This window comes from Ambystoma mexicanum, chromosome 9, assembly GCF_040938575.1.
Source record: "Ambystoma mexicanum isolate Mex_15411 chromosome 9, UKY_AmexF1_1, whole genome shotgun sequence".
NCBI classification, from domain to species: Eukaryota; Metazoa; Chordata; class Amphibia; order Caudata; family Ambystomatidae; genus Ambystoma; species Ambystoma mexicanum.
The window spans coordinates 1,488,052,442-1,488,075,961 of record NC_090931.1 but is presented as its reverse complement, the minus strand read 5'-3'; the positions used below and the strand labels follow the sequence as shown (position 1 = coordinate 1,488,075,961).

At 47.2% G+C, this 23,520-nt stretch overlaps 1 protein-coding gene across 1 annotated transcript in view; it reads left to right on the top strand.

Moving 5' to 3' along the window:
- LOC138487513 (paternally-expressed gene 3 protein-like) overlaps positions 1-20,135 on the top strand; it is an 84,249-nt gene extending 64,114 nt beyond the window's left edge. The window contains exons 2-4 of the mRNA XM_069614017.1: positions 17,679-18,461; positions 18,556-19,422; positions 19,478-20,135. Of these exons, the coding sequence (XP_069470118.1) occupies positions 17,679-18,461; positions 18,556-19,422; positions 19,478-20,135 (2,308 nt within the window). The remainder of the gene's footprint in view (positions 1-17,678; positions 18,462-18,555; positions 19,423-19,477) is intronic.
- Positions 20,136-23,520: the final 3,385 nt, after the last annotated feature.

Here is a 23,520-nt window from a genome sequence, read left to right as displayed (position 1 = left end):
TCATTCCACCATCAGATCTTCTAGGGACCTGAATGACTATGTAAGGTCTGGGTGCCTTTGTAGGCTTCATGCGTGCATCATTAGGCGGGTGCACTGGAATTGGGATGCTTTGTGCACCAATAAAAAATGCAGTTCGGACCGTTAATGACAGTAAAACAATTATGAATATAATACACAAATACATTATGCCCCTGTATGTCAGGTGGCAGCATTTACTTTAAGAGAAACGTGGACGTCTTTCCTCCTGCAGGAGGACAAGGTTGCGGCTCTGGATCCACATCTCGATCATTCGCCAAATGTTAATTTGTTTGATAATATTGTCTTTCGGATTCTTTGTTGTGAGTTTCAGGTGTTACACAATTGTCCCCCCTCTTGTGAATAATGACTTGTCTATTATCTTGGAATACAGTTCTTTTATTAGGCTATGGGAAGTGTCAACATCAAGCAATAATTCAGCAAGTCTCTTTTACTGTGCATGTTCAAAGTATGTCAGCTCCCAGTCCGTGCCCCTGATCTGCTTCAGTGCCGAAGACATGCTGTGTCCTGGTCAATATGAAAAAGGGAGAAAAATAACAACAAATATAATCAAAATAAAATTCTTGGCACTGCTCCCTCGATCTTTCCCTCAGCGGAAGGCTTTTAGAATCTTCTCAAATAGTTCTGCTGATGGTTAGAGAGTTCCACTTGTAGCACTATTCCATGTAAGAGCATGCCCATTTGTGCAATATTGGCTGGATCTCTGATGAATGTGAGGATGTCAACATCGATCAGTCACCCTACTAGCTCTGGAAAGTCAGTGACTAGACGAAAGAGGACGTTGTGGGCAACCTGCTGTCTTCTAGCAACAGGGACATCCGTCAGGTCTTGCTGAGTTTCAGGATTGTATGATTTCTTTATAATGTAAACATTGTCTGCACTGTCCGTTCGCATGGAGTGCAACTAAGATCACAAGGTTATTTAGGAGTTGGCTTAGATGTTCTGTATTAGCTGGGTCTCGAAGAAACGTGAGTGTTTCTGTCGTTCTTCCAACAAGATTTGGACAGGCTTCGATTATGCGAAATAATAATGTATTGACAAGCTAATTTATTTCCTTCTCTGCTTGAGACATTTGGTTTCTCCTCACTGTACTCAGAAAGTAGGAGAAATTGTAAGGCAATTACAGTAAGCAGCCTTCTTATTGTCTTTTCGTTTTCGGGATCTTGAAGAAAGTCGGTGACATTGGTGAGTCTCCCCAGCAATGACTGGTACAATCTTAGGACTAGATTAAGATTAAAGTATGCCACCACCTCTTCGGTGATGCTGCTACTGTGGGACACCATAAGTGATTCCGAATACGGTCTCAGTGTGGAATGAGTCCGGGTACTGTATTTTCTTCCAATTTATGTGTCCTCGATCACAAATTGGCATGTTATTTCCTCATCACAGTTTTAATGTGTCTGAATCTAAAGTTCAAGTTGAACAGACTATGTTGTGGCTTATACATGCAATTCTCTTCTTCACCCTGCAACTAGGACGAACAGAGTGTTCTTCGTTTATGTTCTTATCCCCTTTTTTCCTTGGAGGAAGTGTCCACTTTAAGCCACAATTTACAAAAGGTTCTTTATCTTTGTCTGGCTGGTCATGCGTCCTTCTTCCTCATCATGGATCTCGTATGAACAGGCTGTGGTTCTTCCCCATCGCCCGTAGACTCCTCTCACTGGGGTGCAGGCAGGGGGCTTTCTCTGATGTAGGGTTTGATATCGCCCAGAAAAATCCAAGCTCTCCTGCCTTGTAGTTTTATTGCGGATGGAGTGCAGTCCTCCACTGTGAAGGGATCGTTTAATCTTGGCTCATCCCACTTTTTCCTCGTATGGTTCCTTACAAGGATGGTGTCTCCAGGGAAAACAGATGGTACACAACGTCCTTGAGCTGTGTCGGTAGTAGTATCTCCTTCGGTGTTCCGTGTTGCCCTGCACCCCTTTCGTCATTGCTGCAGCTGGTCTGAAATTACAGTAAGGCAAGATGTCATGCAGTTCAGGTAATTTTGCATTTCAGACCCTAACATTTCTCCTGTTGACTGGGCATCACATCTAGCTCTATCTCGGAGTGTCAGAGGAGTACAAATTCTTCTTCCTGTGGCTATCTCGTGTGGTGTAAGATGATGGTCAGAACCGTGTTGGTTCCGAAGTGCATACAATGCAAAGGAAGGCAGTGCAACCATCCCTTTCTTAGAGTAAGCTTCAAATTGACTATCCTCTCCTTTAATAAGCCGTTGAGCTTCTCACAGATTCGTTACCTTTTGGATGATACACCGATGAGAACCTGTGCTTTTTACCAAGCAGCAAGCTAATCTGTTCAAATGTCTCATTTACAAAGTGAGCTCTGTTATCTGTTCGCATGACCTCGCACACCGCCCACCTGGTGAACACTTCTCTCACTAAAACTTTGGCCACACAGGTAGAGTCTGGGTTTGTACAGGGACCTGCCTCAATCCATCTAGAGAATGGATACACCACAACAATTAAGTATCTGTACCCGTTATATACTTAAATCATGTCGACGTAATCGACATGCAAGTGCTGAAAAGGCCCTTTACCCTGGGGATGACTCCTCTCATTACTTTTAATGTGTGCCCAGCTGTGAATTGTTGGCAGATTATACAGTTTACTATAAAAAATGCAACATGCTCGGTTAAATTCGGTATGAACCAGTCTTCTGTGAGTGTTGCAGCTAAATTCTCTTTTGTCATGTGTGCCGGGTAATGTAACTGCTCCAGTGCTATTTTTAATAGGGCTACAGTCATCACCGGTTTACCAGTGCTGTCTTGTCGACACAAGCTGTCAGAGGGGTTTAAAGAACACCCTTGTCGTTTCCAAAGATTCTTCTCTTCCTGTGGTGCCTCCCCTTGGAGTTCCATCAACTGTGTTTGCCCAAGATTGTTATAGCCTTCAGGTGTCATTCGTGCAACCATCATTCTCTCATTGATATGGATGACTTCAACTTCAATGATCGTCTCAATTTTGGATGCCATACATTTGGCTTTCGTGTCTGCTGCTTGGTTTCCGCATGAGATAAAATCTGTCCCTTTCGTGTGGGCTGTGCATTTCATGACCGCTATGCCCACTGGGAGCTGTAGTGCCTTAATCAGCCTGTCCAATAACGCTGCGTGCTGCACTGGCGTGCCATCTGCTCGGAGGTAGCCCCTCCTTTTCCAGCCCGCTAGGCCTGCGTGCACTGTCGATGTCACATAGGCGGAATCACTGTAAACCGTTACTTCCTGGTCTGCGTGGTTCTCAATAGCGAGTATCAACGCCAATAATTCTGCAGCCTGTGCTGAATAATTAGATGGTAATTGCGCACTAATAAGTACTCAGAATTCTCTATTTGCTGTGTACTTCATCACAGCAACGCCTGCATATCTTTGCCCATAATTTTGATCGATTCTCGAAGAACCGTCAACAAAGACACTTTCTCCTTCTGCCAAGGCATTTTCTTTCACCCTGGGAATTTCGTCTTAGAATTCTTCAAAGTTTGCAGAGCCATGTATTGGCTCTCCTTCAGTGACTGGATCTGCTATAAACGTAGCTGGGTTCACTATCTTACATCGGACTACCTTAATCAATGGTTTTGATATGATCACTTCATAAGCAGAAGCTCTCAGAGATGTCAATGTGCCCTTCGGTTTCTCTAGAATGGCAAAAAGCGAGTGCTCGACGTACACATCATTGAGCCACCCATTACAATGGTTGTAGCCTTCTCTATGCCGAACTGTGCAGCAGCTAAACTCTATTCGCACGGGAAATTACCTCTCATTACTGGGTCTAAATGTCCACTATAGTATGCCAGGGGCTTGTACCCCAATGTGGTTCTTTGTGTGAGCACTGCCGTCATAACGCTGCCATTTGTGTATGAAAACAGGTAAGATTCCTCTGCATAATTGGGAATCCCTAGAACTGGTGCTGTGCAAATAGCTTTCCTGAGTTCATCAAATCCTTCCTCCATGGTCTCAGACCATTCAATTTTTCCTTTCGTCACTTGGGCCTTCTTTAGGGCCTGAAGTAAAGGCTTAGTGTACGAGCTATCGTCAAAGACCCATGCTCTGACATAGTTGCATAGGCCTAAAAGGTTCTGCATCTGTTTTATCGTGTGTGGCTTAGCCATGCTCAATATGGCTTCAGCCCTTTCTGGAGTCACTCTTTTCCCCTCATATGAGATCAGCTGGCCTATGTACAGCACTTCTTGTTGACAATATTGTAACTTTTCCTTGTCAATTTTATATCCCTTCTCAGCTAGTATAGTCAATAGCTGAATAGAATCGTGCCTGCATTGCTCCTCTGTCATGCTGCAAATTAAGATGTCATCCACATATTGCAGGACAACACTTTTTAATTCAATATTGCTTAAGTCCATCTGCAGGACTGTGTTAAAAATAGATGGAGACTCAATACCCCTGGGGTAGCCTTGTGCTTTTCAGACGCATCTGTCTGAATGTGAATGACATTAGATCTTGTGAGTCACGGTGCAACCGGATTGAGAAAAATGCCAATTACCGTGAAATATTTTGCCTCAACAGGTATATTACATAGGACTGTAGCCGGGTTAGGAACTAAAGGGAACTCAGCCTTAACAATATCATTTATTGGGCGTAAATCCTGAATTAGCCTCCAAGACCCTCCCTTTGATTTTTTGATTGGATAAACCACGGTATTGCATGACGACTCTGACGTCACTAAGATGCCTTGCTCCATCATAGCCGAAATTGTCTTAAAAATCCCCTCATCTGCCTCTCTGGACATGGGATATTGTCAGGCTTTTGGTAGAATTGCTCCTGGTTTCAGTTTAATTTTCAAATTGCTCCTGGTTTCAGTTTAATTTTCACTTCTCTAACCCCTTTCAAGAGGCCTACGTCATAGGGACCTGTAGTCCATACTGAGACAGGCACATTGGCCATGTCGTCATCAAAATACTCTGGACGGTTTCGTGCCAACATCATTCTCTGAGGTACTTCTCTTTTTATCATTCTTACCCAAAAAGTAAGACTAGCATCCACCATTGTCTCTCCCATATCTACTTGCTTTTCAAACAGATCGCCATCGGTGACGTCAGCCAATCGATATCCTTCTTCAATGGAGATTACTGCGCACCATTGTCGGCCTTCTTCGTCATAAACGTCAATCAAAGCCATTCTCCCTCGTACTGCAGCTGTGTGACTCATCAAGGGAAAGACCTGTCCCTTCTCCTCGTGTATCGGTATTCTTGGTCTAAATAGAAATTCATCTGGGGTTCTCATGCTTCTGTCTACAAGGCCTGGCAGCCCCGTCATTAGTATGCGCATGCCATACGTGAATATTTCTGGCTCTAATGGTATAGCCCTCATGGCTCTGTGTCCTGCATATGCTCTAATCCTTTTGCATACGTTTGAATAGTGCATTCCTGGAGTTGAACATACTATGCCCTCTTCCGTGAATGAGATCGTCATATTTAACTTTTTCATTAGATCTGGACCCAAAATGTTTGCTGGGGTCTGTGGTGAATATAATAAAGGCACATTCATTTCACATTTATTTCACATTCTCCTATAGAGACTAGAAGTGTGTTTGTGAAGGGAACACGACTTGTAGCTCCTGTGAAACTCTGAGTATCAATGGCCTCGCCGGACAAGGAAAACCTGCCTTCACTTATACACAAGCGTGTTGCACCCGTGTCAACTACGAAGGAATTTTCTTTATCCCCTATAATGACATGAACCCTAGATTCCCGATGAGGGTCTGAAGTTACTGATAGGATAGAACACATGAGGGCTCCCAGTGAGCTGGCCTAGTCCATATACAATTTTGGCCCACCGTGTACTGGTGGATTTCTCCCATTCCCATTTTTACTTCATATTCCATGGTTTTTGGTCTGCCCTGAGCTCATCATTTGTGACAATTGCAGCGGTGACTGTTTCGACTGCCCTTGTGGAAAACTCACTATATTCTGAGGTGGCAGGCCTTGTTGCACTCCTGGTGCTTGTTGTTGCACTGTGTGATTTTGTGCAACACCCTGCTGTAAAACTGCAGGTGGATTCATCATGCCTGCTCCCATAACTTGGCCGTTCTGCACCATGCCTTGGTTTCTGCATGTGCGCGCTAAATACCCTGTCATCCCACACAACCAACATACTGGCGGTAGTCGGATCATTTGCCCATTTGACATATCTTGATTGCCATTTTGCATGTTTTGGAAACCTACTTGATTATTCTGGAAACCTCTCTGATTGCTCTGCCATCCTCTGCCTCTAAATCCTCTTCCACTGGGGTAAAACCCAGTACTGTCCTGATTATACTGCTGCAAATTATTGAGCTGCTGCATGCTCGATTCAGCTGTGCTAGTTATCATGGCTCCCTCAAGAGCATATTTTGACAATTTCTTCTGCACTAATTTGGCTTCCTCACCCTTTTGTGCAGCTTCCCTTTTGTGATTCTTCTCTTGTAATAGCCTGCAATAGTGTGCGATGGTCAGTTGTATTTCTGGGAACGGTTTAGCCTCTATTCCTACCAATTTCTTGAGCTGTTTCTGCACCGGCTCTGGCAGCCCTTGGCACAATCTATGGTAGAACACAGGTATAGATTTCATCCATGATTCATGAGTCTCGAGCACCCATGCGTCTTGAAAATTCTACGTGTTATTATAGCTCCCAGATAAGAAGTGTCCAGGTAAAGCACTCATAGTGCTTTCTATACCGCAGCTCTGCAATTGTTAAAAGGAGCTCCATCATGTGCAGTGTTAATTGTGGTCACACCTGGGTAGCCTGCCCGTGTCCACACATCGTCTGCTCTCTCACCAAGTATGGCGATTAGGAGACACTTGATATCCCCTATAGCTAACGTGTTCCCTCCTGTCATTTTTTCTAACTCGTGTATCCATTTTCCAGCTCCCGAAGTCAGCATTGAAAGTTTGTTTTTCAAATTCTCCCGATCCATGTGTGGCCATGGAATATATTGTGGTCTTGCTCCCCCTTTCTTGAGTAACGGAAATTGGGATGTATAGCTCTCTCTCTCTTGTCTCATTTTTCTCCTGTCTGTTGCAGGGGTAATATTCCCACATCGCTGCCTGCCTTCCAATGTCCTTAGCCTGTCCACATAGGGTGGTGATGACACCCCCCTCTGACCATGAGATACTTCTTCATGTCGGTCTGACTGTGTGTTTGACTCTGATGCCCTTGGTGGAGACTCCCTAGTGTCTGACCACCGTATCCCTTTCTCCATTGGGAGTCATCTTTAACGCCTTCTTTCTTCCTCTTTTTCCTCGCACTCTTCCCTTTCTGAGTCAGACATTGTCTGTGCCCAACTTGTGCCACTTCTTGTGTCGTCTTTGTTCCTGCTTATTTGAAGTCTATCCAGGGAAAGTTCTCTATTCCCACTACTTCTGGAGACATCCTTAGTGTCGTGAAGTTGGGTGCTCTCCAGGCGCTCGCCTTCCCCTTCCCCTTGGGGTGTTTGTTCTAGCCCCATTTCATCATATATTCTATCGATCGTTTCTCCAATGCTTCTGGTGTCAAAGTCATCCTCGATATTCGACCTAGATGTGCCTTGTACTGAATCGTACCCAGGGAAGAATTCTTCAATTTCTTCCCAATCTACCACTGGAGTGTTTTTTTTTTAACCTCGCTCTCTAGATATTCAAGATCGCATTCTCTCTGTCTTCGCTTGCGTTCTACATCATCATCGAATTCTCTGCGCTTCCTTGTCTCTTCTCTGACCCTATATTCTTCCTTTTTCTTTTCATTTCTACATTCATCTGCCCTTCGAATTTCCCTGTACCTATGTCTCTTTATACTCTTCTCTTGTATTCTTTGCTCTTCCTCTGACCTTTGCTGCTTCTGTCTGTCTTGATTGTTGGCGGCTCTCTGTTTGCGGTCGAACTGTCTTTCTTGCTCTTCGCGATATAGCTGTTCTCGCCTTTGTCTATCTTACTTTCTTATTCTTTCGTCTCTTAATTCTTTCTCTTTCTCCTTTCTTTGTACATCATCTAGCCTTTCCTTTTGTTTCGCATCATCTATGCCTTTGCCATCGAGCTTCAATAGAATTTGCCCTACCATCCATTTCTTTTTGCGTTTCCCTTCCATCTTTTTCCTTCTCTCTCCTTGTCAAGAGATGCACTTGTCTGTGCCTGATCCCTTCTTTCGTCATCACGTCTCTCCTTGTCCCTTCGGAACGTGGTGGTGATATCCTTGTCTTTTTCTTTACCTTGATTTTGTCACTACTTTGCTTAGGTGAATTATATGCTGGGTTGCTATTCCCTGTAGCTGCTTTAAATTCACTCAGTGGGTATAACCCCATGTCTTTATTTTCTTCAATCTTCGTTTCAGCTAGTGCGGGTGGTGCGTTAGGCATCTCACCCCCCTCTGTGCATACATTAAGTATCCAATCTATTGGCGGTTCCTCTTCCTTTCCCTGTTCATACATCTTCCAAAGTTCTAAAACAGCTAGGCGTTTGTCTAACTTCTTGCCAGTATATGCGGCGTGCAAATATGTCGTTGTGTGTTGCAAGAGAGCTTAAGATAAGGACCCATCCTGTGGCCATGGCATAAACATTTTGTGGGCGGTCCCTTTAACCCACTCTGTGCTGTATTTTTTTAGCTTAGGTGCATGTTTCGTCAATTGCTTGAATAGGTGTGCCAATGGAGTTATGTCCTCCATGATTAAATCTGTTCCCTTTCCCTTTATATAACACTTGTCAAAGCTTCACGTGACGTAAACAGTTCCAACAATATGAGCGAGCACCAATCACTGCAAGCTCCAATCCCGATTTTTTCCACAAAATTTTATATCTTCTATTTTACATGCAATATTATCTCCGCTATTCAAGCGTGTAAAATTTAAAACAGTTTTCCTAAGGAAAATGTTCAACTTGTGATGTCACAACAAACAACATGTAAGACAGACATTTAACAGACTAGACGAACACCAGCTGGTCATATGTATCTCTGCCTCTAAATATTACCCCGACATGGAGTTTAAACGTATCCCTTTCACGGGGACTTTAATTGCCATGGTAGTCTATTTGTTCTCCTTTAGTTGGGACTATGGATACATGTTTCTTCTAGCCGCTTGTATTAAAAGCGTAGGGATAGGGCGAATCCTCTCACTTCTCGGGTGTCCCCCCCCCGTAACCTCTCTCTTCTCGGGTGTCCTCCCCAGTATCTTTTCTCTATTTGTTTAATTATTCTCGAGTCATTATTCCCTTCGCCTTAGATGTATACATTCTTCTCTACTTCTAACTATACTGCACTGCACTGCCTCTCTTGCTACCCCGGCACCCGGGGACTGTTTTCTGTATCCGTACAGTCCCCCTACCCGCACTTATGTCTGCGCTTACCATGCACTTGCCACTAACGGCCTTATTTTTCTTTTTTCTTTATCTTATTGTATCCTATCCCTTGTACTGCACTTCTCCCCTCTCCTTTCCCCTCGCACTTTTCCCTCTCCCCCTCCTCATGCACTTGCATGATCTGAATGATACCTGGCCTAGTAGGATCGTTTTTCTGTATTCCCTTTGTTCCCCCCCTTGCCTCGTTGCGCCTTGAAACACCTGTTTATAGGCGTGTTATAAATTGCGTATCATATCATATCATATAATATATTTTGTTTTTCCCTCCTCCCTCCGTTACCTTTTCCCTTTACTTGTTCTAAAGCATGCACTTTTGCCAAAACACTCAGTCTTTTTCACTCACTGTTCGCATTTTTCCTCTCTGGACCCTCGGGATCACCGCCTTCTTTGGCTTTTCTCCCGCTCAGCTGCCCGTAGGAATGGGAAGGGATTAGGTGCGGAAACACAGGTCCCTTCAGACCTTGTCCTGCAGGTTTATTTCTTTCACTACCACTGTCTACGGGGAGCTTCACGGTCTACTCGGCCGAATGACAAAGGACTTCTGATATTGCCGAAGACCTAGAGTTACTTCGTTTGAGGTCGATTTATGTATAATGGCGCTTGCCGCACTACTCTTCTACTTAGCATAGCAAGCCACACTGTTTTCTTAGCTTTCTTGCGGTTGCAAGCATATTTATAGGTGTAAACTGGTCGACTGTAATTCTCCTACATATGGACATCATTCTTTAGTTTTAAGTTCACAATATCCTTATTCATGGCGTTTCTTCTCTTTGTGTCATTCTCAGGTCATCATTTCTTCTATCTGTTAGTCTGTCCAGGTCCTCGTGACGTCACCATTCATCTTGCATTAAGACCTTTTGGTTTCTTCCGGGACAATACTTAGGCAATCTTCATTTCGTTTCATTTGCTGGTAGGGTTTTCTTAATGGATACCTTACTGTCCATGGTTTTCTGGGTATCGGTACTTCAATAGGCGTCTCTCTTCTGATAGGCACTGGGCAGAGCCCTACTGCAGCTCTCTGCTGGTTTATTTGCTCATCATACGTCACATATTTTGGTGTGAACGTTCCTGGTACTTCAAAATGGGCGACTGGAGTGCAGGTTTTATTTGGGACCTCCTCTACAGGGTGTTTCAAAATCCTGCTTTTCATGTGAACAGGACCTGGAATTTTCTTCTTGCTTCGTGACTTAAAATGCTGATTTTCCTTTGGTAAGGACTGGTAGGCCTTTTCCACATGGCCCTTCAGTTTTAACTTGAAAAATAGACACGCAAAGCCGTTTTTGACTTTTATGTGAAAGGGGCCTTTAGTTTCGGGTCTTTGAATGCAGCCACAATGCCCATGTGGATGAGGTTGCAGTATCTGATGTTGCGTGACATGTTGTGGCAGGGCAGGATGCGTGTGAGTTTTGGGCGTTATGGTGCTTTTTCTTGTTATCATACTTCTCCATCATAAATGTCCCAGCCTGCTCCGAGGACAGCACTTATACTTTTTAACCCTTCTGCCAAGTTGTCATGCTTGATACATGCACGTCCAATAAATTATCCAGACCCTATCCCACCTCATCATACCATTGTCATGTTAGAGGGATTCCTATGCAAAATTGTCTCTCTCTTCAAGTTCCTGATCCTCATCTTGAAATCACCTTTCCTCTCACTGCCTCACGGACTGCATCTCCCTCTTATCTCCCTTTTCAACCCCGTGGTCCTCTGGCCTCTAGATCCCATAAGACTGCTCCCTCCGCTGCACCTCCTCCTTGATGCTTCCCCAATGCCCCCCTATATTGGAATGCTCCCCCCGCAGCCATGAAAGAACAGAATCCAGAGAACAGTTTCAAACCTGGCTCAAAATCCATCTGTGCTCCATGGAAGGTGCACCACGTAACCCCCACCTCTTAATTCCCCTCCTGTGCTGACCACCCAGCCTGCCTTTCCTGGAATTATCATACATGTATATGATCAATTAAAATCCACCTGTGCAAATTCTGGCCAAAGGTCTGAATGTCTGTAAAATGTATGTTTGTTCCATAATCAATACCTCCTGTCTACCTTCCTATGCACTACTCCCTCACTAAAGTCTTTCTCAACCATTGGGATGAGACAGCCCTTCTGAGGGCAGCTGCCTATCACATTGGTCCTTCAGCAGCCCCATTGGGGAACGACAAAAGTCAAAAAGGCAGGGAGCTCCTTTTGAACCCATGCTCAATTGTCTCTGTGACAACCTGGGTCTCCTGGTTGACCTCCTTTCTCTCAGATCGACCCTCCCAGGTCCAACTTGGGTCTTTTGTCTCTTCTCTCTCTCTACATGTAGTGTCCCCCAGGGGCCTAACCTCTCTCCCTGGCTCTTTAACCACTACCTGGGACCACTGGCCCACTGCATCACTACCTTCTGTTCTAACTTTCAGTGTTATGCAGATGGCACCCAGCTCCTCTTCAGGCTCCCCTCAGCCTCCTCTGCTCCTTCTCTCATACCTGACTTTCCACAATTCAGGAATGGTGCCTCCAATGATCTCTGTTTTAATGCCAGTAAGACTGAGATCCTCCTCACTGGGACACCTGCTCCCGCCTTCCCTGTCTCACTCTGGCTGCCCACACTGGGCCCTCTACCTGCACCTTCCTGTGAGGCTAAGAACCTTCTACTTCACCCTCTCCTTCTCTCCTCACATCTCTGATGTCTCTAAGAATTCACACTATCAGCTGCACCTCCTCTGAGGTATTCTGCCATTTCTCACTTTCCCAGAAGCTCACTGTCTCCAGAGCTCTGGTTATCTCTAGGCAGGACTACTGCAACAGCCTCTTTCTAAATCTGCCTAACTCTACTCTTTGCCCTCTTCACCTCATCCAGAACAGGACCGCAAGACTTGTCCTTGGCCTCAAGTCCAGGGATCGCATCTCTCTAGCCCTGTAATCTCTCCACTGGCTCCCAGTGGCTGCAATGATGAAGTTCAAGACCCTCTGATCGTCCACAAGGCTTTCTGGGAGGCGGGGACTACACTACATCCAACTTCCTCTTCCTTAGCATCTTCCTTCTCGAGCCCTCTGCTCATCTACCTTCAACTCTCTGAGGGTCAGGCGCTTCTCCAGGCAGAGAGTGGGGGGAGATCTCTGTCCTGGGCTGGGGGCTCCCTCTGGAACAGCCTCCCTGCCACCCTCAAAATTGAACAGGATCACCTCAGGTTCCGGAAGCAGCTGAAGACCTTCCTTTTCACTCGCTTTCTCTTTCCCTCTCCCTGGCTGATGTCCGTGTCTGCTCCGCATTCTGGTTACCTGGCCACCCACTGAACTTACGGGACTAGTCTCCTGCACAAATAGTTGCCCATGCACTGCCACAGGGCCTCCCAACCGCTTAGGCCCTGGATCTGCAACCCTACAGTCCCTTGACCCTCTGCACTTATGAGCCACCTACCTGGCAGCTCTTATAAATTCCTTTGCACTCTCTCTTCCTCCTCCCCCCTGGCACTTCTCCACCTCCTCTACCCCGCATGAGGGCGATCTGAATGACACAGGGCCTAGTAAGTTTGTTGTTTTGTCCTGCTTCTGTCTTCCCGGGCCTAGAAACACTTGTGTACAGGCGCATTATAAATGACTTATCATATCATATCATGCCCGTAGGTTTGCGAGAGCTGGAAGTTCTCTCTCCAGACCCAGTTTTGTGCCTCAGAAATTAAACGTGTTCGCATTAAGGAGAAGCAAAGTAGCAATCAAGACAGTGGGATTGTGTGACTCTTGAGATTCACATACATACAATGGGCCTCATTACAAGTTTGCCGGTCCGGTAACGACAGTACCGGTAAGCTTGCTGGTACCGTTGTTACCGGACCGGCAAACTACGATTTCTGCTCACGGGTGCCTTCCCGCCCGGCAGGTCTGAAATGGCGGGCGTACCTGCACCTGCGAGCAGACCATCTCGGATGCACCGGCACCATTCACGAATGGTGCCGGTGCATCCGACCTCCCCATTCCCATTGCGCCCTATGGGGCTCAAATGGAAATGGGGAGCATTTTTTTCCAGTACCCGGGAATGGGCAATTACTGGGTCCAGCGGGGCTGGAATTTTACCGGCAACGCTACCGCCAAACTTGTAATGAGGCCCAATGTATCAACACCATGGTTGTTTTAATCAGGGAAAACAAGTGTGTAATTCCTAGACAAGGTTACAAAGTATCAATGAGGAAGTGCAGCACTGAAGTGCTGCAGGGAGGAACCCCACTGAGAGGTGAGATTGCAGAAGCTTGTTTCAAGTAGAGAAGCTTAGGGACTAAAAGAGAGGAAGCCACTAGTGAAGAATGGTACCCTTTGGAGAGAGAGTCGAGAGTTACCATCAGAGAAGTAAGAGAGAGAGTGGGACAGAAGGAAGGCTTACAGAAATTAGACAGAAAGAGAGGGTTACCATCAGAGAAGAGAGAGAGTGGGCCAGAAGGAAGGCTTACATGAATCAGTGAGAAAGAGAGGGGTGCCATCAGAGAAGAGAGAGAGTGGGCCAGAAGGAAGGCTTACAGAAATTAGACAGAAAGAGAGGGTTACCATCAGAGAAGAGAGTGATTAGGGCAGAAGGAAGGCTTACAGGAATTAGTGAGAAAGAGACGGGTACCATCAGAGAAGAAAGGGGGAGATGGGGCAGAAGGAAGGCTTACAGGAATAAGTGAGAAAGAGATGGGTACCATCAGAGAAGTATAAGAGAGTGTAACAGAAGGAAGGCTTAGGGGAATTAGAGAGAGAGAGGGGAATCATTAGAGAAGTAAGAGAGAGAGAGCGGGGAACAGACGGAAGGCTTACAGGAATTAGAGAGAAAGAGAGGGGTGCCATCAGAGAAGAGAGAGAGTGGCCCAGAAGGAAGGCTTACATGAATCAGTGAGAAAGAGAGGGTTGCCATCAGAGAAGACAGAGAGTGGGCCAGAAGGAAGGCTTACATGAATCAGTGAGAAAGAGAGGGTTGCCATCAGAGAAGACAGAGAGTGGGCCAGAAGGAAGGCTTACATGAATCAGTGAGAAAGAGAGGGGTGCCATCAGAGAAGTAAGTGGGAGGCGGGGCAGAAGGAAGGCTTTGTGGAATTAGAGAGAAAGAGAAGTGTACCATCAGAGAGTAAGAGATAGGGAGTGGGAAATAAGGACGGCTTTCAGGAGAAAGAGTGGGGTTCCACCTGAGAAGTGAGAGAGAGAATGGAACCGCAGGAAGTCTTACAAGAATTAGAGAGAAAGGGAGGGGTACCATCAGAGAAGTAAGAGAGGGTGGAACCGAAGGAAGGCTTACAAGAACTAGAGAGGAAGAGGGGGTATCATCAGAGAAGTAAGAGAGAGGGGGTGGGAAAGAAGGAAGGCTTACAGGAATTAGAGAGAAAGAGAGTGGTACTATCAGAGAAGTAAGAGAGAGAGTTGGACTGACGGAATGCTTACAAGAATTAGAGAGAAAGAGAGGGGTACCATCAGAGAAGAGAGAGAGAGTGGGCCAGAAGGAAGGCTTACATGAATGAATGAGAAAGAGAGGGGTGCCATCAGAGAAGTAATTGGAAGGCGGGGGCAGAAGGAAGGCTTTTTGGAATTAGAGAGAAAGAGAGGGCTACCATCAGAGATGTAAGAGAGAGAGTGGGACAGACAGAAGGCTTTCAGGAATTAGAGAGAGAGGGGTACCATCAGAGCAGTAAGGGACAGGGTGGAACAGAATGACGGCTTACAGGAATTAGAGCGCAAGAATGGGAAACCATTAGGGAAGTAAGGGAGAGAGTGGGACAAAAGAAAGGCTTATAAGAATTAGAGAGTAAGAGAGGGGTACCATCAGAGAAGTAAGTGGGAGGCGGGGCAGAAGGAAGGCTTTGTGGAATTAGAGAGAAAGAGAGGGGTATCATCAGAGAAGTAAGAGAGAGGGAGTGGGAAAGAAGGACAGCTTTCAAGAGAAAGAGTGGAGTTCCACCGCAGAAGTGAGAGAGAGAATGGAACAGAAGGATGGCTTACAGGAATTAGAGAGAAAGAGAGGGGTACCATCAGAGAAGAGAGAATGGAACCAACGGAAGGCTTAGAAGAATTATAGGGAAAGAGAGGGGTATCATCAGAGAAGTAAGAGAGAGAGTGGGACAGAAGAAGGGCTTTCAGGAATTAGAGGGAAAGACAGGTATTGTCAGTGAAGGAGTTGCAATGGTCACCATTTTAGAGAAGGGAGTGAGCAATACCAGCTGGGAAGTACTCAGCAGTGTTCGTGTGAAGGAGATAGAGCAAGACAGAGTAGTGTTGAGGAGCGAGATGGGAGAGGAAAGGATTACTGGTGAGAGAGATAGAGAGAAGACCATGGAGAGGGAGCGAATTGTGGATACAAAACGAACCAGAGAGCCCATCAGTAGACACAAGGAATTTAGCCCAAGGAGAGGGAGAGTTATTGGTGGAAGAGTGGGAAAGGAGTAAAAAGGCTACCGGGGGCGGGGTGTAACGCTTGATCATCAGGGTGTTTGAGAAAGGCCTTGATGGTCCAGGGGAGAGCGTAGAAGCGGGAGGAGGTTCGAGCCAGCAAAGTTACGCCAAGGAATAGCAAGAAGATAGGAAAGGAGAAGGGTCTCTGGTCAAAGAGAAAGTCTTGAGGGAAGAAGCGGACAGAGCACACAGGGGGGCCCTGGCACACCATACAATCATTGAAAAGTCTAAAGGCCTCTTGCTTAGGGGCGGCCCTTGCTATCTTTACACAATTTCTTGTTGAAATGTCAACTTTCATCCAAGGAATGGAATCTTAAAGATGAAACTGTTGCAAGGTTGAATACCCTGTTATAAGACACATGGGGCATCATTACGAGTTTGCCAGTCTGGAAACAACGGGGCCGGTAAGCTTGCCCGCACAGTTATTTCCGGACCAGCAAACTACGAGTCTGCGGGCGGGTGCCGTTCTGCCCGCCAGGGTCAGACCTGGCGGGCAGAACGGCACCCGCCCACAGAGCTTCACAGAAACACTGGCACTGTTATTAACAGTGCCAGTGCTTCCGTGGTCACCATGCTCATTGAGTCCTATTGGACTCAAATGGGAATGGGGATTTACACGTGACCGGTACCTGACGCCAGGGTTGTAATCCCCCAGTGTTACTGGCTAGCCAGGCGCCAGTAAATATTGCAAGTCCGGCGGCCACCCGCCGGTAGCACCAGCAGGGTTACCGCCAGACTTGTAATGAGGCCCATAGTTGGGTAAACCTCTGGAGAGATTCAGCCTAAGAGAAACATTTCATGCTGCACATTGTTGTTGACAAAGTTGCCACTGCAGTTGTGCCCGCCACAGCTCATTCATATCCCCTACGCCAAGGGGAGAGAGTGAATATCATTACCACAGGCCTTTCCTCTACTATCCGTTGCAACATGGTAGGTCCTAATAAAGGGACTTCAGACTTGTTGTTCAACACACATCCAGGGGTGGAGGGGGGGCTTCTAGGCCTCCAGGTGCAGCAGGAGAACCATCATGGAGATTGGGCCCAAAGAGTGAACTTATTAGGCCTCAAGGAACATCCAGGATACATTGCACTGCACATCCCAGATTCCCGGCAATCCGGTGGCCATCTGGAGGCCATTTTGGGAGATCCTGCTTAAATAATGACACTTGGCGGGAGTTTCAGCTGCTAAGCTAATCTGGCATTCCTAGCGCTGCCTCAATGCTCTGCTCCAGTTAGGGCTTCAACCTCGTTCCCACAGCGCAGCTTCCCGCACCCTAGAAAGAAAGGGAACAACCCCGAGGTTAGTGCTTATTTCTGACATTGCCAACACTGTGGTAAGAAGAAACTATGTAACAGCAGCAGGAACTCTGTTTCAAATGCTGTGGGCTTGCCATAAAACTGTGCCGTTTGGGAAAGGTGTTATTCAGCAAATAGTCACAAGCCACATACACACGTGTGCACAGGTCCAACCAGTAGTAAAGAAGTGTTTCTACCACCTACACACAATCAAACTGACATTACCCATCCTCATCTTCCAAGATAGAACACACGCCATCACCTCCCCGTCATCTCCCTCATCATGTCAAGAATAGGATGCGCAAACAGCATCTATCTCAGAATGCTGTACCACCCCCCCAAAAAGGTACAGTGTTCTTTCATTGATGGGTGACATTTCAATGGGTTTTTGCCGAGTACATTTTACCGAAAAAAATCATCAAAAGGTTTAGGGGAGTATAAAAGTATATATATGGGGTGGGGGTGGTTGGGAATATTTAGAAATATTAGGGGATGTGAGGGCCCCCTCCCCCCAAATTAAAACAAATCAATTTCAATGAGTATTTTCGGTAACAAATACTCTGAAAAAAAAACATTGAAATTTCATCCATTTATGAAATGATATAGAACCCCATAAAGAACCCCCAAAAACTACAGTGAATCCAGAACGCAGCACAAGACTATTGCTCAGACTCACCAAGAGAGAACACATCACACCAGCACTGAGAACCCTACACTGGACACCAGCACAGAGAACCCTACACTGGACACCAGCACAGAGAACCCTAAACTGGACACCAGCACCGAGAACCCAACACTGGACACCAGCACTGAGAACCCTACACTGGACACCAGCACTGAGAACCCTACACTGGACACCAGCACCAAGAACACTACACTGGTCACCAGCACCGAGAACCCTACACTGGACACCAGCACCGAGAACCCTACACTGGTCACCAGCACAGAGAACCCTACACTGGACACCAGCACCGAGAACCCAACACTGGACACCAGCACCGAGAACCCAACACTGGACACCAGCACTGAGAACCCTACACTGGACACCAGCACCGAGAACCCAACACTGGACACCAGCACTGAGAACCCTACACTGGACACCAGCACTGAGAACCCAACACTGGACACCAACACTGATAATCCTAAACTGGACATCAGTGCGGAGAACCCTACACTCGACACCAGCTCTGATAATCCTACACTGGACACCAGCGCGGAGAACCCTACACTGGACACCAGCACCGAGAATCCTACACTGGGCACCAGCACCGAGAACCCTACACTCGACACCAGCCCTGAGAGCCCTACACTGGACACCAGCACCGAGAACCCTACACTGGACATCAGCACTGAGAACCCTACACTGGACACCAGCACCAAGAACCCTACACCGGACACCAGAACTGATAATCCTACACTGTCCAACAGCACTGATAATCCTACACTGGACACCAGCACCGAGAACCCCACACTGGACACCAGCACTGAGACCCCTACACTGGACACCCACCAGCACTGATAATCCTACACTGGACACCAGCACCGAGAATCCTACACTGGGCACCAGCACCGAGAACCCTACACTGGACACCAGCACTGAGAACCCTACACTGAACACCAGCACCGAGAACCCTACACTGGACACCAGCACCGAGAACCCTACACTGGACACCAGCATTGATAATCCTACATTGGACACCAGCACTGAGAACCCTACACTGGGCACCAGCCCTGAGAACACTACACTGGACACCAGCACCGAGAACCCAACACTGGACACCAGCACTGAGAACCCTACACTGGACACCAGCAATGAGAACCCTACACTGGACTCCAGCACTGATAATCCTACACTGGACACCAGCGCCGAGACCCCTACACTAGACACCAGCACTGATAATCCTACACTGGACACCAGCACTGAGAACCCAACACTGGACACCAGCACTGAGAACCCTACACTGGACACCAGCAATGAGAACCCTACACTGGACTCCAGCACCGATAATCCTACACTAGAATCCAGGGCAGAGAACCCTACACTAGACACCAGCACTGATAATCCTACACTGGACACCAGCACGGAGAACCCTACACTGGAAACCAGCACTGAGAACCCTACACTGGGCACCAGCACCGAGAACCCTAAACTCGACACCAGCCCCGAGAACCCTACACCGGACACCAGCACCAAGAACCCTACACCGGACATCAGCACTGAGAACCCTACACTGGACACCAGCACCGAGAACCCTACACTGGACACCAGCACTGATAATCCTACACTGGACACCAGCACTGATAATCCTACACTGGACACCAGCACAGAGAACCCCACACTGGACACCAGCACTGAGAACCCTACACTGGACACCCACCAGCACTGATAATCCTACACTGGACACCAGCGCCGAGAACCCTACACTGGGCACCAGCACCGAGAACCCAACACTGGACACCAGCACTGAGAACCCTACACTGGACACCAGCGCCGAGAACCCTGCACTGGACACCCGCACCGAGAACCCTACACTGGACACCAGCACTGATAATCCTACACTGGACACCAGCGCCGAGAACCCTACACTAGACACCAGCACTGATAATCCTACACTGGACACCAGCACTGAGAACCCAACACTGGACACCAGCACTGAGAACCCTACACTGGACACCAGCAATGAGAACCCTACACTGGACTCCAGCACCGATAATCCTACACTAGAAACCAGCGCCGAGAACCCTACACTAGACACCAGCACTGATAATCCTAATCTGGACACCAGCACGGAGAACCCTACACTTGAAACCAGCACCGAGAACCCTACACTGGGCACCAGCACCGAGAACCCTAAACTCGACACCAGCCCCGAGAACCCTACACCGGACACCAGCACCAAGAACCCTACACCGGACACCAGCACCGAGAACCCTACACTGGACACCAGCACCGAGAACCCTACACCGGATACCAGCACTGATAATCCTACACTGGACACCAGCACTGATAATCCTACACTGGACACCAGCACAGAGAACCCCACACTGGACACCAGCACTGAGAACCCTACACTGGACACCCACCAGCACTGATAATCCTACACTGGACACCAGCGCCGAGAACCCTACACTGGGCACCAGCATCGAGAACCCAACACTGGACACCAGCACTGAGAACCCTACACTGGACACCAGCGCCGAGAACCCTGCACTGGACACCCGCACCGAGAACCCTACACTGGTTTCCAGTCAGAAAAATGATTTCCTTCAAGATATTCTGCAAAACACACAAGGTAATCCACGGCCAATGAGTGGAATTTATACAGGAAAAAATCAAAATTTACAAACCAAATCGAACATTGAGATCCAGCAATTCCATTTGCTTCGAACCAAAACAATAATCGAGTTTGAAATTTGGTGTATCAGCATTTTCCAGCATGTCAGCAAAATTTTGCAACTCACTCCCGAAGGAAATACGAAAAACAGAAGAACAGCTAACATTCAGAAAATGACTAAAAACATGTCTCTTTAACTCACTGAGTTAAACAGGAGACTCCCTTGGAGGGAAACAGCCATCACAATACAAGAGAAACACCAAAAAACAACCGAAACCTAATGAACGGAAACCTGGATACCCAAGGAAACCAGGCACTTTTACGCAGGCTACCATAGAAAACTTGTAGCCCTGCAAAGCCAACATAAGCCTCAAAGAGAAGGGCAGAGACCATCCTCTTCACTAACCCTACTAACAACTTTCCAATATCCTGCCTACTCACCCTCAACATCAAAACATAACACAAATATACCTCTACCGGTGCAGAACCCCGCAACCACCACAACACGCTCACACTCTGCAATCCCGCTCCAATTGCAAACACACTACAGAAACCCAAACCCGAGTCACCCCATACACACTTAACAGAACATCACCACACCATCACTGACTAAAAAACAAGCCCAGCACACAGTGACAGTTTTTCCCAACTGGACCTACCACAGCACATCAAACCTCTTCTGCGCTCTCCTTGCCGATTCCACTAAATAACCCTTCTGAACCTGCCTTGCTTTTCAGATCCGCCAGAGCGCCTGCAGACTATGCAAATGGCAGTGATGCGCTGTATAAGTCACAATAACATAACATATATTAATGATTCTTGGCAAAACAGTCCAATTGGATGCATTTAGGATGACCTGCTGGCGGGAAATATATGCCTAACATCTCTGTGAATAGCAGCAATAATTTAGCAATAATTATGCCCATGGTAGGCTGCCCTGGTCAGTGATGACCTGTCACCTCAGGTTGCCCCCACCTTTAACTTGGACGGGTGGGGGTACTACCCGCTCGAGACAGGCTGCCACTGCAGGCAGTAGTGCCATTAGCAGCTCTGTGCTTCGACTTTTGTTTCCAGGCAATGGGTTAGTGCAAGATGGCCGCCAGGCAGAGGCTTTGCTAGGGGGGGGGCTAAGAGGGCTATAGCCCCTGATCTTTTGGTTGTAGCCCCGGGTAGAATCTCAGGAGCTACAACCAAAAGACTAGCTAGCCCCCAGTCCCGACAGTTCCGACATCAGCTTAGCCCCGGGTCTTTTCCAGACCTAGCAACTCCGCTGCCGCCAGGTAAAGTCATACCTTGCGTACATTTGAAAATCAAAAGTTCTGAGATGTAACGCCCTTTTCATGCGGCTCCGCCCACCCGCCCCTCCCACATTTCAACATGTGCAGTTTGCACTTTACAGTGGAATGCAATACATTTCATGAAAGTGGATAGTCATAACCGCCCAAATTGCATAGGACGAATGACATATGCATTCCATAAAAGCAATACACACAAAAAACCAAGAGAGGATATTTTGTTCAATAAGTATTTTTGAAAACGTTAAAATGTGTGCATGTTTTAAACTCCAAGAACGAGTACAAAGGTTTTCCCTGGAACTTGCAGTACCTAAATTGGACATTTCACCCTAGTCGTTTGTTGTTTTGCATCAGGTTGTATAGTGCAGTGGTGAGGTGTCCAGCCTGCAAACCTGGTGGCTGTGGTTAAATCCATGAAGTTGGCTTTAATTCATGAATTCAAAGAGGGCCTTCAATGGTTCTCACTTTACTTGTGGGGACGAAGTCCACCCTCTGAAAAAAGTGGGTGAACTCTGTCCACCCGCATGAGCCCTGGCAAACTGGCCAAAAAGAATAAATGCAGAATACGGCGTGTCTTTAATGACACCACATCGAAAGCAGCATTCCATGTATATTTTGCTCCAGTCTGCATTATTTTTGGTCTTTTGCAGCCAGTCGGATGGAGGATTCGACGGACCCAGAAACTTCTGCGAAAACCCAGAGACTTCAGGGTCTTCCGGAGAAGCGGCTAAAAACCCGGAGTCTCCAGGGAAAACCCGGAGTTTAGGCAGGTATGGGTAAAGTGTGCTGGGGACAAGAGAGTAGGAGCGTCAAAGAAGAAGCCTGCTGCCTGTTTCTGTTTTACATGAAATGGGGGGGTGCAATGTTGGCACTTTCATTTACAAAGTAGGAATGATACAACAGAAGTCTGTCTCCAGGCTTCACACTCGCCAGTGTACTTTTAATATGGGGGCATTGCCCCAACTCACAGTTTTCTTCACAAAGTGGATTTATAATTCTCTGTAAATTAGGGGTGTTGTCCCCCTGGCTCTTCCAACACTGTGCAATTGGTTATTTGGAAGGCGCTTAATACCCAGAGGTTTCTAAGCGCGAACCCAGGGATCGGACCTGTGGCGGCGGTTCCATGTCCTCTTGCTTCCAAGGCGAGCGTGTTGCCCCTGAGCTATCCTTCCGAGAGTGTGGGCGTCTTTTTGATCCCAGATCGGAATGTTTTTTTTTTTGTTAATGAGGAAATGACAATACCTGCAATTTTCATGCAGGTTCTGCGCGGGGCTGGGGCAAACGCCTCCCCCAGCTGCTCCAGGAAGCAAGTGTGCACGCAGCTCCAAGCAAATTGATTTGAATGCAGGTGGAGCAGTGGGGATCGGGATGAAATCCCAGGGGGAGCCCTCAGGGAGTCATGTAAATGCACGACACGGCGGGTGGCATTTACAACCAGTGTAAAACCGCAGGAGAATCCGGGTTTGCCGGTTTCCTGTGCGCAATTAACTCCGATTTATAACCTCGATGGATATTTCACGGTGAGGTGAGGACTTCGTGTGCATTAGCAGCCCTCCCCAGCCATATGCAGACATACTGAAATTAATCCACATTTTGAGATGTTTTAAGCTCTGTTCCTCTAATGACGACACAAAAGGCCACTTAAAAAGAAGAAAGCATTGGCAAAGCTAGCATGCCTTATGTTGCAAGCTACACACAGCATATGTCGCGGGAGGATAGCTCAGGGGCAACGTGCTCGCCTTGGAAGCAAGACGATGCTGAACATCACAGGTTCGATCCCCGGGTCCATGCTTAGAGACCTCTGGGTATTAAGCGTGTTATAAATGACCTATCCTATCACATGCCCAC